Source organism: Tyto alba, unplaced genomic scaffold, assembly GCF_018691265.1.
Source record: "Tyto alba isolate M040663 unplaced genomic scaffold, T.alba_DEE_v4.0 Super-Scaffold_13, whole genome shotgun sequence".
Lineage (NCBI taxonomy): Eukaryota > Metazoa > Chordata > Aves > Strigiformes > Tytonidae > Tyto > Tyto alba.
This window is the reverse complement of record NW_024881275.1, coordinates 32,947,700-32,963,447: the sequence shown is the minus strand read 5'-3', so window position 1 is coordinate 32,963,447 and position 15,748 is coordinate 32,947,700. Positions and strand designations below refer to the sequence as shown.

The 15,748-nt window shown below is 37.1% G+C and overlaps 1 protein-coding gene across 10 annotated transcripts in view; it reads right to left on the bottom strand.

Annotated features, from left to right (window-relative positions):
• The window catches only part of CEP78 (centrosomal protein 78), a 55,436-nt gene that overhangs the window by 3,684 nt on the left and 36,004 nt on the right, over positions 1-15,748 (bottom strand). For 8 of the 10 annotated variants that reach the window (XM_042787904.1, XM_042787906.1, XM_042787908.1 and 5 more), the window contains 7 exons: positions 12,444-12,552; positions 11,807-11,824; positions 10,670-10,805; positions 9,671-9,716; positions 8,394-8,537; positions 2,394-2,471; positions 481-647 (listed from right to left, as the gene is read on the bottom strand). In XM_042787904.1, coding sequence (XP_042643838.1) covers positions 481-647; positions 2,394-2,471; positions 8,394-8,537; positions 9,671-9,716; positions 10,670-10,805; positions 11,807-11,824; positions 12,444-12,552 — 698 coding nt within the window. The remainder of the gene's footprint in view (positions 1-480; positions 648-2,393; positions 2,472-8,393; positions 8,538-9,670; positions 9,717-10,669; positions 10,806-11,806; positions 11,825-12,443; positions 12,553-15,748) is intronic. The other 2 variants (XM_042787914.1, XM_042787913.1) reach the window with 2 other exon arrangements.

Genomic DNA, 15,748 nt, shown 5'->3' with positions numbered 1-15,748 from the left:
ACTCTAAAATATTTCAATTAATAATAAATAATCCAGAATTTAACTATAGAGGCCAGATTCAACCATCTAGATTTCTGTACTACGATTAGTAAAAGGGGGCCCAGGGCAACAGGACACTTTCTGAAGCTGATTCAGCTGCATTTTGAGCCTTTTGTATCATGGGAATACTAAGAGCTACAGGTGATCCAATAAAGACTTGGAAGCTTGCTTTAATAGAAGCTGCTTTCCCTTTTGCAATGGGCTTCTTGAAAGCCTCTCCCAAGGACAGATACATGAATTCTGTGGGACATTGCTTGGGTCATATTTCCCCCACTGAGAAACAAGTAAACAGTAGTTATGTAGTTAATTTTTCTTCCTTTGCTCTTTACATTTACAGTCCTAGCGATCCGGGGCGGACAAGGCAGCATACTTCATTGGGCGAGTAATTCTGGAAAAAGATCTCAGCAGAAATAGTAAGACTTAAGTAAAGTGACAACCTACCCAGCGTCTTTAAGGAGGTCTAAAAAAGCATGAAACTTTTGGAAAGAGTTCTCAATGCTGCCTAGAACACCTTCATCTTCCAAAATCATGTTGGTTACTGACTGTGCATGAAGAACCTCAGACAGGGAGATATTTAAATTCCTTAATCTTGCATTTTCAATTTCCAGCTATGGGGGGGGGGAGGAAAAAAAAAAAAAAAAAAAAAAAAGGAAAAAGGTGAAAGTCCATTCTATCATTGACAGTTGAAAAAAAACAATCTGCAAACCTATAGAACAGTATCACAAAGAGAAATACCTAAAGTAACTGGTAGAGCCAGAAATATTCACGGCACTGTTACATTGAGCTCTGTGTAAGTTTGCTTAGCCCCAGCTGTCATTCTATGCTACCACAGTGAAACTTTTGCAGGCACTCAAAACTGCTGGCTCAGTATTGTCATCAGTATGTACAGAATGTTGCAGAGCAAGCACAAGCAAAAAAAATAGCTTTCATATGATGTTATTTCCCGTGTATTATATGACACATTAACATCAAAAAAATTATTTTACTAAAAAAAACTTTAACGAAGGCCAATGCTCTCCTTATATTCACCCCTCTGTATCAGAGGGAATGCATGCTGCTGTACCTCTCTACTGCACAGTGCATCCCAAAATTGGAAGATTAAGATGATCCAATTTTTCTCCACATTGAACATTAATCAAATCAATGATAAACTGAAAGTTGAATGATAACTGCAAGATATACAGTGTTTAGTGTTTGAGGGAAACATTAACTCAAGACACTCATTTAAGACTACAGCTACGCAATCACTGCTACCACAAGCTTTCCTTCTTTCATCTTTTATGACAGGACAAAAAAATATAGATCTCTGTAGTACACTGTAGCTGTTAAACTAGCATCAAAATGAACAATTTTACTGATTACTGCTACATATCTTAGCCGTTTTCCTGAGACAAGGTGCTAGGTCCAAGCAGCCTAGCGTGACAGAGGAAGGTTTCTTGCAGTGGGTATTTAGCCTAAAAAGCATTCAAGTATTCCAACAGATATCCAACAGAGCCCACTGGTGCACTTCACATTACAGGAGGATGGGGATGGCCACACCAGAGGACTATGATGAACCTATGCAGAGTCCTTTGTGGATATCTGCTCCCTGTACTGTGGGGTACCACTTGTTGCTCAAGTTCCAAAGGGTACCACCACTTTCATTCCACTCCAGATCACATCTAAGAACAAAATCCATTCCTTTACACAGTCTTACACTCAAGTCTGTTACAAGAAATTCTGCTTATTGATGCAAAAGGATCTTTTTAGGTGAGCAACAATGGATAGAGGGGAAATAGACCTCAAGATTTAACTGTGATGATAGTTCAGTTCTGTCATAATGCAAAACTGTGTTTCACAATAGACAGCTGCGGCCAACCTGATATGCAGAAAACCATCCGACATTTTTATTGCCTGTAGAAACAAAACTTAAAAATCAAAGGGACAGAATAAGCCAAATTAAATAACATTTACAACAAACAGATTTTCAGCACGTCATGATTAAGAAGGTATGAGACATCAAAGAACTACCCATCATCTGCAAATTGCAAACAGATTTAATCACTTTCTCAAGAAAAACAAACATCATGATGCCTCAGATCATAAGTAATACACCAAATGAATTAAATGCATTGAAAGAGTAGCTTGACCCAGAGTTCAAGGCTTTAGAATACAATCAGGAGAACAAACACACATTACTAAATGCAGATTTCATCATTGCCCTCAGGCTAGTAAATGATCCATGTGACTTTGATCTGAAACTCTGGAAACTACCACATGAGAGGTCATTGATAATTACTACTAAATAAGCAAGTGGATAGTTTGATTGGTGGCTCCTTTAAAAGTATAGATGATTGACAGTTAAGTATCATTACCTCCATTATCCGTTCCTCAGCCTTTACTATGGCTCTTTGTTCTTCCTTTAATTTTTCCATGCATTCTTCCAGCTCCAACTATTGTAACACAGATAAACTATCATGAAATGTATCTCAAAATGTCAGATCAGCATGCAGCATTATAAAAAACCTCAACGTGTCTAACTGACACCTAGCTCAAGGCATTCAGAGCAATAGCATATCTTCTACAAAAATACATGACAGAGGTCTACCAGTACATAACTCCAGGATACAAAAAATTAACACAGAAAAGGGGAAATAAGTGTGATTCACTTAACAGATTTGCAATATAGCAATAAGACGACATTATAGCACAAGTCTCTTAGGCCTATGACATTACCATCAGGAAGGTATGTTCCTCTCCACTTCCTCTTCTTCCCGTTCACCTTTTCAAACCTAATTTTTAACTAAATACATCTACCTCATCAAAAACTCAAATTTGGCTCTAGAAAAAAAAATCCTTAGTAGCCATACCTGGATTTTTTCAGAATGTATTTTTCATCCAGGATTTTATTCCTTATTATAGCAGTAGGAATACTAAATTCTGAACTGTAAGAACTGTACTCTCTCCAATTGGTTTCATTTAGTTCTTCACCAGACAAACCAAGTTTTTCACAATACCAAGCTGAGTGAGCTAAGCAGTTTAGTGTTAACAGAAACAAACCTAAACATCTAATAAATATATTCTAGTCTTATTCATGAGATGCCTACACTTGTATATTAACTTTTAGTTTTAAGTAGTGAATCTTTCAGTTTCAGTGAATAGTAGTCAGGATTTGACAAGCAATACCACATTTTTCTCAAATCACAGCAGATCATTATCATCTTTAATTACAGCATGAGAAGTGGACGAACAAATAGAATTTTTTGTTCTTGCATGCCTTAACACAGTCTTCTGGCTCCAAAGTGAAAACAGGTAAAATTACCAAGCTGCTGTTTTTCAGAGAGTAACCTATATGAATTAACAGTATAAAAAGCTTCTCTATACACCTTGTATACAGGCAAATAAATGTAACATAGGACGCTTTTTGTACACACCTTATCAATGCTACAGAAGAGCAAAGATCCAAATAGCACTGAAATCCTTCGTTTACTATCTAAAGTTTATTCAAGAGCATACTATTAAACTGCATACAAGCAGTCAACTGAGAAGACTGGTGTGCAACAGAATGCATAGCAAAAATAATCCTTCTACAAATGCAGACTACCTCACAGGCCTTGTAGGATGCAAAGGACTTCTGCATCTAATTCAAAGATGCAGGTTGTAAAATATTCTATATATATAGCCCTCCCAGTCACAACCACTCAGAGTGAAGATAATGGGTCTGTTGCTACTGCCCAGTAAAGCCCGCTCCTAAGATCCCTAGACTAGCATCAATCAAGCTAACCCTGGAACTAGAAAGCTAGTCATATCTTTATCATCTGAACACATGAGAAAAACTCTCTGGGGTCAGAAGGTATAGGAAAACCACATTTCAAAGACAGTATTTGGGAAGAGATTTAACAGTATCTAACTGCCATGATGTAACAAAATCACCTCCAGGCATGTGGTGTGGGGGAAATCTCTAAGAAGAACCCTCAATAAATACCACAATCTTACTACAATCTACCTCATAATGTGTAGAAATAACAGGAGCTAGAAATCTTTTCAGACAGCAGCACAGCACAGAAAGTAGCAACCTTTATGTTCTACATTCACAACTTGACATATAAGCTGGAATCCTGTAACCCACCTTAGAAGATCTGTCACAGATACCCCAGACTTGAAGAATTCTTACAGTTCCATTTATAGAGTGTGCGGACATATGTATGTATGTATTTTAAAGTTTCTAGGGTGTATAGGGTTTTTTGTCACACAACTCTAGAAACCTTAGTTCTACAGTATTTTTATTGAGGATGGATTTTAGACAATTCTAAAAGTGACAGCACTAACCTTTTTCTTCAAATTGACAGTTTGTATTTTCAAAGGGCAAAGGCTTAGAAAATAGTGAAATTATCAAGATTTTTTTAAATAGAAATTTGGAGGTTTTGTAGTTTTGTTTAAACTTGACTTATCACACTGCAGATGTACACAATATTTGATGATTATGGCTTGACTTCACAAAAAAAAATTGGCAAACATTGCAGCTACACTTCCACATAAGCAGTATCAGAAGCCTACATTTAAAGGAAGATGACTTGCATCTGTGCAAACATATCTGTCACCATTAAATTACAAGTATACGTATGCTTTATTCTTTGATTTGTTTTTGAGAGATCCACTACTTTACACATTCCTCTACCCTTTATGCAGAAAAAAATTTATTAAAATACATCAGAGAAAGATAAATGTACATCCAAGCTGTAAGACTGAGCCTTCTAGTAGTGTAATCCAGAAAGACAGCACTGGCAGCCTTTAAGATGATGTTGAATAGCAAATATTTCTGTAGCCCTCAGAATTACTGTATGCAATATGACTAATCAACACTAGGCAGAGGGATAAAACTGAAGTTTAAAAACTAAAAATATAAAAAAATCTTTAGTAACTAATTAGCCATGTTTTTCTACTTGATTACATTGTTGTCCTTAATTTTAAAGAGTTGTAGTGCAATCTCTATTTATATGTAATTCACATAGTATTAATGTGTAGAAAGAGTTACCCTGCTAACTATATTAAGGGTGAAGTTCAACATTTACATCCTTAGTTAAAATTTCAGAATCTGGGAGTTTCCTCAACTACATTCTTTATCAGAGGCAATTCTGATGTGTCAGATTCCCTCTAGTGGAAAGAAAGGATATTTATCAGTTCTTATATTTCATATAAGGAAATTAAGCTTTTCACTAGCCAAGGGATTTTTTTTTTTAAATCGAAGCACAACTAATATTGCTTCACCAAGTAGTATGCTTAAAGCCCCACAGAGTTGTCACGGACTTGCATACTAAAGTGAAAGTCTGGTCATGTAGTCACATCAAGGAATCTTTGGAGAGCTTTTCTAGCACAGCAGCAGTTTAAAGAGTTCCCATCTCTTACAGTTTATTCCCACTCTGTAATCCCATCATTGTTCTAGCACAGCTGGTTGTCCCACTGTGCTGAAAGGCTGTGCCAAGGCTTGCTACAGCCAAATACACTGGGTTACTTTTCAGCTATATCAGTTCCTCAAGTCAGCTCTCCCCTCAAGCAGCTCTGCAGTAACAGCTGTTTAATGACAGTATGCAAGCCCAATTATCACAGATAAAAAGGGTCTTCCACTCCCTCTCTCACACAGTATCAGCCATAGACTTCTGCCACTGACTATGCTCCAATTCTGGAACACACCCAACCACAGAAGCCAATGTGAGTCATTAAGATGGCTGAAAACTACCCTGGAAAAATATGACAGAATGGTTGAGAAGGGATCTCTGGAGGTAATCTTGCTCAAAACCCCCTGCTCAAGCAGGGCCACCCACGCAAGCTGCCCAGGACCGTGTCTAGATGGGTTTTTATTATCTCCAAGGATGGAGATTCCACATCTTTGCCAGTGCACAGTCACCCTCACAGTAAAAGTTTATCCTGATATTCAGAGGGAATCTACCGTGTTTCAGTTTGCGCCCACTGCCTCTCATCCTGTCACTGGGCACCAGAGAAAAGACCCTGGCTCTGTTCTCTTTGCACCCTCCCTTCAGGTATTTATATACATTAGTATGATCCTCTCCAAGCCTTCTCTTCTCGGGGCTGAACAGTCCCAGCTCTCTCAGCCTTTCCTCATAGGAGAGATGTTCCAGTCGCTTAGCCACCCCCATGGGTCTTCACTGGACTCTCTCCAGCATGCCCATGTCCCTCCTGTACCGGAATCCCCAGAACTGGACATGGTTACTCCAGGTGTGACCTCATCAGCCCTGAATACAAGGGAAAGATAGATAACCTCCCTCAGCCTGCTGGTAACATTCCTCCTAATGCAGACCAAGATGCCATTCACTTTCTTCGCCACAAGGGCACACTGTCGACTCATGTTCAACCTGAGGTCCACCAGGACCCCCAGGGCCTTTTACTGCAACATTGCTTTCCAGATGGTCTGCTCTCAGCATACTGGTGCATGGGCTTACTCTTCCCCAGGAGCAGGACTCTGTACTTCTTGTTGAACTACACGAGTTTTTTCCACATCAACAAGTTGAATCAACTTACCCTATGATCAGATAAACATGAAAAGGAGACACAAAAGAGAAAAAAGGCTGCAGCAAGAAATGGAAAATCACAAAGGGACGAAGGGGAAATAGACCTCACAATTCAGTGGTGACAAGTTGTTAGTTCGGTTCTGCCATATTGTGAAACTGTGCTTTGCATCAATGTAACAAGAAGTACAGTAAGGCACAGAAACAGTTTGAGACTGCTTAAACAGTACTACCAGATATGCAACCAGAGCCTAAAAACCTATTTTGGTTTTCAAATTCAGAAAATCAGGAAAATCTGGACTTCACAAGCACAGATAACTCAGAACCAATGTTGGGGTAGGTTCTTAAAAATCTGTATTTTTACCTCCCAGGAAGATCTGATTAATTACAAATTATCCCTTTCTTGCAGTTGCTTTGTATGTAATATTACAGGTAACACTGACAACACAGGTCAATATGACCACCTCTCCCCAAAGCAAAAAACAATATCTGCCTCTGCAGTGTGTTCTGAAAGCAATAATCCCCCCTCTCCAAACACCAAATATAAATACATTAAGTTTTTCCTGGAAGCACCATACTTGTTGCATAGTTTTTGGCGCAATGTGCATGTGACACGGAAATTCCATGATTCCAGACATAACGATCTTGATGAGAGTGTTGAAGACACTGCACAGCACAATGTCAACATATTGCACATGAACAGTAATATGAAATCACCTGACAAAAAAAGAAAGCCACTATACAACTAACTCCCAGCAACATGAGAAAACCTTGAAATATCTTCCTGAACAAACTTTCTAGAGAGAAAAAGATTGGGCCTAAAGAAACAGTATGCATCAGCGGAAAACAAAGTCAGGTAATTATTTATGCGTTACCTGTACAGTCCTTTTGCTTTCCCCAGTGACTCTAAGCTACCTTAACTCTCCTATTACATACATATCTGCAACAAGTTAAGTTTCAACTTCGCTGTGTTTAAAGACAGCTACACGGTCTTAATATTTATACACGTGAACAATTTATTCACCCAGTGTGGTGCTCTGTGACGACCACCACAAAAACCAGACTGACTATAGGTCTTATTTTTATCAATATTCATTTGGAGGCAGTGCAGATTCTCCAAACAAAATTAAAATCCTCACACTTCAGAAACAATCATTATTAAGCTTGAGGGTGTTACTTTCTAATAGTGACAGATTACCTCAGCAGTGTTACTGAGCCACTGAAATACACCCTTTGCTTTTCCTTCCTTTTATAAGATCATTTCCTGTCAAAACATTTCCAGCAATAGCCAGTCTTGCTACTTCTAGTTTTTTAGAACTATCAAAGAAGTAGAGGGAATAATAAAAAGGAAATGAAATGTTTGCTACCTAACTCAATTATAAAATGGAACTTTAACACATCTTTTTTTCAAATTATTTTTATACAACAATCATTACAATATTTTAGCCCTTAGAAATAACATTGTAAAGGAAATACTTGGAAGGAAATACTACAGGCAATAACACTGATCAAAAGGTTTGTAAATCATGATTCTAGACTGGAACAGAGAAATTACGCATATTGCAGCTGTGCATATTGAGTGAAGCTCTTTGTTATTATGGCCCTGATTTGACAATATGCTTATAGCATACACATTTTCATTAAAACTATTCAGATTGGAAATCCAGTGCCTATTTGACATACATCTTTTGAAACAGAAGCCTGTGTGACATAATGCAGGATGATTAAAAATTATTCAGAAATCCTGCTCCATGACCGGTTATTAGCTTAACCATAGTTTTCTGAATTAAACATAGTTTAATTGATATAATTTCCCTTTACGGAGTTTTAGGCACAGAACACACTTCTTACCTGCAATTGTTGATACTTTGTTACACTAATCTTATCTAATGATTTTGTCAAATCAGGATGATGGATAACATCATCTAAATCTTCTGTGTCTTCGGTTTCAGATGTAGAAGCGCCTTCTACTGTCAGTTTCACAGGAATACCTGTCTAATTACATCAGAAAAGAAAAACACACCCACTCACAGCGCACCAAAATTAAAAAGTTTAATTTAAATACAATTGTTTCCCAGAGTCCCTTAGAGTGCATATACATTGCTCAACTATGTAATTTTGAAATAACTTTGCATAAAACAGTATTAAAAAAAGTCATATGTGTGCACACATTGGGATAATGTGGCAAGGATTTAGCAGCAAGGGCAGCCCCAGTAAGGAGTGGCCGGGGCTGCCAGACACGGCCAATTCCAGCCGACCCACCGCAGGACACAGCCGGGCCCCTCAGCTGAGATGGCGGCACCTCTGGGAAAGCATATTTAAGAAAGGGCAAAAAAATGCCAGACAGGCAAGAAGATGCGGGAACAAAAAGAATGAGAAAGAGAAGAGGGAACACCAGATGAGGAGGAGGAGAAGCAGCTCCATGGAGGAGCTGACACCCATACCTCAGCACAGGGAAGACCCCATGCCAGATCAGAGAGATGGGCTGAAGGAGCCACGGCCTGTGGACAGCCTCTGCTGGAGCGTGTTTTCCTGAAGGACTGCAGCCTGTGGGAAGCCCACGCCAGAGGAGGGGATAAGTGTGCTGGCTTCAGCACCCATCAGACCCTTCTGTCAGCCGATTTTATTAATTAGTGCACACTAGCACACTTCAACTTTTCTCTGGTATGTTAGGTCAGTGAGGGGAGATGGAAATGAGATGCAAAGGAGAAAGAAGATTTGTTTTCCCTTCTGGTATGTTTACTACATTGTTTCACAGATCAGTGCTAACACAAATATGTAGTCAAAAAGCAAAATGAGGAAAGAGAGGAAGGGGGAGCAAAAACATTCAGAGAAAAACGCTGTTAATTCCCCATATTGCCTTTGGAGGGGTTGTGCCCATACTCCAACCCAGCTTGCTCATAAGGCTAAGAAACCAAAAGACAGTGATACAGAAGTGGCAGTAGACTAAGTATCAAAGAAGTTTCAACCAAATGCTGATGTAAACTATTATTTTGCACTTCTATGAGAGACAAATTTTAAAAGTATGTTCCAGTCATAACTTTTAGACAATAAGATTCTGTTGAGAAAACTTTCATCTTTTTTCATCTATTCATCTACTAAATAAACCATCGTATAAGAGAGAGTACCTGAATCTTCACTGGCAATTCCTCAGGACTATCCACTGTACCCCCTCTAAAGTTAGGAAAAAAAAACACTTTTAAGAAAAGTAAGTTTATAATGTCACCATTTCTACTTCCATTTCCAAACAGGATTCTAGGACAGGTGAAGCAGTAAGAGTAAAAACAATGTCAGACACTGCGCTATATCCCTTTAACACTCATTACATCCTCATTTCGTTCTATTAGTACTCCTACTTCATCATGAATAAGAGCAATACTACTGGATGCTAACATCAATACCTTCAGTATGCATCTTGCTTAGTTGATCATTATGAACTAAAGTCAACAGGAGAGTTTAGTGTTCAGCATTTTGAAAAACAAGTCTAATAAAAATAGTTATGATAGAGCATCAAGTAATTTCTTGCTTAAACATTTACATAGAGTCCGTTTTGAGAAGCCAAGGTCTAGGGAATACATTTAAAAGAAAAAGAACAACTGTTTCAAAAAGAAGCATAACAACAATACTATGGCTTCTATGTATAACATTTTTTTTTTTTAATTTTACTTCACAGGACTTAGAGGATCACAATAATTTATGTTGGCATTGGAGGAGATGAAGCAGAAAGAAGAGGTGGAAAAAAATACTTAGGAGCCTCAAACTGGATGCCAAATCAACTATACTATAAACTTAGAAAGCTAAATGGCATCTTCAGCTACGGGAAGTCTGATAAATCATTAGTAACAAGAGAACAAGCAAGGTGGGTTTGGTTGTGGAAGATTTTTTGCTACACCTAAACATTCCCATAGCCATCAAATCATATATTTTTGTGTGTTTCAAAAACTTACCAGAATTAAATTTATGTAATATCCTTAAAATTCATATAAACAGAAAAAATTACAGATGCATATGAAATTCTGTGTGTAACTTTCAAATATGTATTTGAAAAAACTAACACTGCTCTCTACTGCATTTATCATACAGGTTCTATGCTTTAAAAATTTTTCCTTGTACTATGAAAACCTCACCTGCACCTCTTTGCACGCTCTGCAGTCCTCCAAGGAATGAAGCCTTTTGTGCCTGGTGGTAGTGGTTTTGGTGAGTAACTATCTTTCACAGATGTACTTTTTTTCCCAGGACTTACAGACTTTTTAGGCGGTAATCCTATATTGAACAGGAAGAATAGCAGAAAAGATAATTCATTATACCTAGTTATTTGCATATAAATTCACAGCTTACTGTACATACGTAAAATTTCCTATGTAATAAAAGGGATTGTAGGAAATATACCTTTCAGACTAATTTTGCTGAAGTGTTCAAAAGCTTTTGGTTTGCTTCTCAAAAAGAGGGGTGGACAGCTTATCTGATTGCAATTATAAGATGGTATACTTAACTGCTACGTTAGCTTGATGTAAGAAAGACACGCTCTTATTCAAAAAAAGAAATAAAAGTTTTGTATCTAAAGAGGTATATTCACACCACTAATTTCAGATACCCAACTTTACCGTCTCACGTGGGAGCTTCGACGGCCCACCTAGACAGCAAGGCTATACATGTGCTTTACACTGCCCTCCAGTGGCTTTCGCCGGAAGAACGTTGGGTTTATAACGAGCAAAATGGTTAAAGCTAAAGCTGGTACTCATGTTGATTGCTTCTACAGAACACCAGCAATGTTTTCACTTAAAGAGGAATAATAATGAAAAGTCATGTTCACTAGTCCAGTCTTTTGTTGTTGTTTAAATCATAGACTATCACTCAAAGTAGATGCAGAATAAATACCTATTGTGGATGATTGCTCTACCCCAGGTTGTGTTTCAGAAACTAACAATCCCAGAAAACTGTTCACCTAGTAATTCATACAGTTAAACTAGGGAGAACTCAGGTTATTGTTTCTCTGAGATCAATAAAGCAACTAATTTGGTAATGGTATAGAAATGCGTGACTGTGGTAATGGGATTCCACATTTCAGTTCACTCTCAACAAGTAAAAAGGATAGAGTAGTTTTTACTTTCTGACTCTCCATCTCTTTTTTTTTTTAAGAAAAAACAAAGCAAAACAAAACAAAAGCCACACCCCAACTATATTTAAGTCAGGCATTTTCTTCTTCCATCACCCTGATCACCACAGTTTATTTGTTCAAGGACTTCAATTTCATTTATGCTTACCTCTCTGCTTCCAGATAACTAGAGCAAAGATGAAAGACAGCCAAATATATTACAATGAAGTTTTTAGTAACTTAGTAGAAAAATATTTAGTCTATCACAGCTATCAGTACTTAATTATAAATATTTGAGATACCTATGTTACTTTAAACATACTATTTATAATAGGCTTATGTGAAGTTAAAAAAATAAATAAATCTTAGAACATTTTGTACATCAGTTAAAAAAATGCATGCTTGCTTGTTCTGGCAGAGGACAGTGCGCTACAGAAAGGTTACAACATCAGAAGAACTAGGCAACTTACTACCACTAAGCTTCCTAGAAGTGAAAGCTTGTGGAGAGGATGCACTCAGAATAAATACATGCAATGCTTTCACATATTTCAGTCAGCCTATCCCACAATTTTTCCAACAACTTATCTGGTAGCACTAAAAACAAGAGCAAGTTTCCTACAGAAACTACTGATGTTAGAAGACATATTACTGAATTAAGAATAAATGGATTTTTTTTGAAGACAAGTATTCTCCAAAACACTGTCATTTAGACACATCATAAATTTTCTATTTAGAGCTCTTAAGCATCAAAAGATTATTTTGTAGACAAAATTTACCGCAGTCAGAGAAAATATAGACAGTATTACCAATACGAATAGTCGCTTTCCCTTTTCGACCACTTCCTAGGACAATAGTTCTTTTCTTTGTTCTAGTTTTCGAAGCATCCTTGGAAGATGGAGACGTCAGCCACTTATACTGGAAATTTTTTTAAGAAAGACATACAATTTGCTTTAGTAACTATTATTTAAAGAGGTGCTCATTTAAGATTAGAGGAGTTTGTCAGACATATGGAGAACACTGCTAGTTACAGAAAACTTAATAATAAACTGTAAAATTCAGGAAAAACAAAAATTCCACAAAGCCCCAATTAAAATACAGATTTCATGCAAGTCTGAGTGCTACATTATCAGAAAGTGTTCCCAGAGCACCACTACAATATCCCATCCATTATTTTCCTTTCTTCTGTGCAAAACACTTCTCCTTTTATAGTAAAAAAAAATGGCATCAACCCTATAAAAAGGAAACTCTGGCTTTTGCATTTCATTCTCAGAAAGCCGGCTTGCTAGGAATGACTGGCTCAGGCCAAAGTTCTCCAGAGTAATAAAAACTTCCCTAACATGATTTTGTATTACCCAAAAAGTTAGTATTTTGAAAAATATGATGTTTAATTTTCACTACCTGTAATGAAAATTCATCCTTACACAGTAAAAGCCTCCAAACTAAAATTAAGACATAGCAATAATCAAAGGCAATTGCTGTACTTCAAACTTAATTTCCTTATAGCAACAGCTCTATTCTTAAAGGTTCCCCTTTCCCCAATAAAAGTTTTATTATTCCAGATAGATATTAAGTTAGACTGTCACTTATTTTTCAGTGTGCATCAAGCTATACTTAGTATAAAAGTCTAGCTCTGAAGCAGCCATCAAAGGAAATGCAGTTCATATTAGCACAAAGCTTATCTCAAACAGTACTAAACCCCACATCATAGCAGAAACAGTATGCCAAAGTTATTCCCACCTAATGCACAAAGAAGATTAAACTGTCATTACTGTGTTCTAACTAACCAAGTTTAATCCAAGTTTATTGGCAAGAAGAACTCTGAACTCAAATAATCCTTGTATAAATTTTGCTGGGTCTACAGCTGGATCTAGCTCCTGAGACAAGTGTTCATTCTAAACTAAAAACAGACAGAAAGAGTAAAATTAAATTGAAAATTTCTAAGAGCAAGACTATCTTAATATTGTTTTGCTGCAAACATAAAAGAGCAGCCATACTAAGTTAAACCTAAAGTTCATCTAGCCCAGTAGCCTCTCCTTTGTCCAGGTGTCTGCTGCTGTTGTACCATGTCTAAATATAAAGACAGCAAACATATTAAGACAGTGTTGAAAAATTACTAAGTCCTTGAGCTCAGACTATGAAAGCAACTGGGTTTATGGACATCCCCAGCAGATTTCTCCTTTAAGTTAATCAGTTTCTCTCAGAATCTACACAAACTTTCACTACCTATTACACCCTATCATATCTATGAATACAACCCACTATAACAGCCACAGAGTGCTTCTAGGGTAATACAACTGTACTCCAGTTTAGCTGCCCACTAAATTTAAAGGCATCAATTAGCAGTCGGCATCTCTTCTTGCAAACTTGAAAACCCAACCCAAAGCAAGCACATACATGCTATTGAAAAGCAAAGAGAAACAACTAGTTTTTATGCAGAACAGGATGGAGGGGCTGCTGTGACTGGTATCCAGGAAGCAAGCGGTGACAGTACATTACAGGCTACTTGTGGCAGCCAATACCTGATCTTCTGCTGTTATGATGGCTTATTATTATAAGGCCATTCAAGAGCCCACCAAACACCTCTTTGTAAAGCAACACAGCAGCACTTCAATATATTTTCTGTGTAAACAAAACCATGGAGTTGACACAATAAGTGCCATGATGAGATGGTACAGAATGCAGCTCTGCAACTTCTCAGATATAAACAAATTCAACACTTGACTGAGTTTTACTCATGAGAATTTTGACAGTCAGGCTTTGGCCAGATAAAAAGCTGACACTAGAGGTATATAAAACTGAAGGCAGTACTAGGTATGATGATCCGTGCAACTTGAGTTATCTGTGGGTGAGTTTTAGTATGAGCTAGGCCACTTGCTGCAAAAGTAAGCAACAGATTCATACATCTTACACCTTGTGTTCAAGAAGTCTCTATGCATAAACTAGGTTTAGTCCAATTGATTCTTCATTTTCTACCAATATAAAATCCAGATCTCTAGCAACTGAGTAAAAGAAAAAAAAAAACTACTAAGTTAAATAATTTCAGAGATAGATATCCATGTTATCTCCACTACAAAAAGTGGACAAGCACATCCTTTTAAAACCTCACAGGTTTGGAGGCAGATGATAGAAGGAAGCAATGTAGATGCTAACTGACTGTATTCTGTCTGACAAGCTTAAGCTACAAGAAACAAACATTGCTTTAAATTTGTAAACTTAAGTCTATAATAAATTCTCCATTAAAAAAATAGTGGAAAATCTGAAAAATAACTGAAAATTTTGTACTATGCTAAAACTTGTTAAAAACAAAGAACCAGAGTGTTAGTTACATACAGAATTCAGAATATGACACTAGGACTCTCACAAATACACTCTTAAATTGGTTTTACTTGTATATTGTTTTTTTAAATCGTACAGCTGAATTTTTACTATTGACACAATGAAGAGACAGTTATTGCAGTTCTTTCTGCAACAGAGCTTAATGACCAAATGTTTGTCTTCATTAACACCACCATTTACTAATTTATTCCCTGAGTTTTGACTCCTTAAAGAAAAAAAAACAACAAAAAAACACACAAAACAACACACCACCAACACACGAAACAAAACCACACATTGCTGACTTTCAATATAGAGCACATTAAGACACTACCTCAAAGAAACTCAACTGTTTTTCTCTTCAAAATATGCAGGCTTTTGCAACTGAGCTCAAAACCAAGTGTAAACCCTAGATTACGGTAGTAAATGTTCCAATTTCAAAAGAGCAGCGACCTCAAGATCAAATGTTTGCGTTCATCTTGTTAAGCGGGTAGATTATCCCTTTTCAAATGTCTGCACCATGAGAAACAGTAAATGTTATTTACAATAGCCTACTCACACAGCTTACAAAGTAAAGGATCTAGGCTGTTTTTATTTCTGGAGAAGCAAAGTTACTCAGAAAGCTGATGGTCAGTCCGTCTTCATTCATATTGTTAATGAGGTATGAAGAATTACTAGCATCATCAATAAGATTTAAGATACTGCACTATCTGGATGAATACAAAATAAATGTCTTGAGTTGAGTGATCTATTAGTATATAGGAGATTCCCCAGACAGCTTGCTTCTTTTCATGGT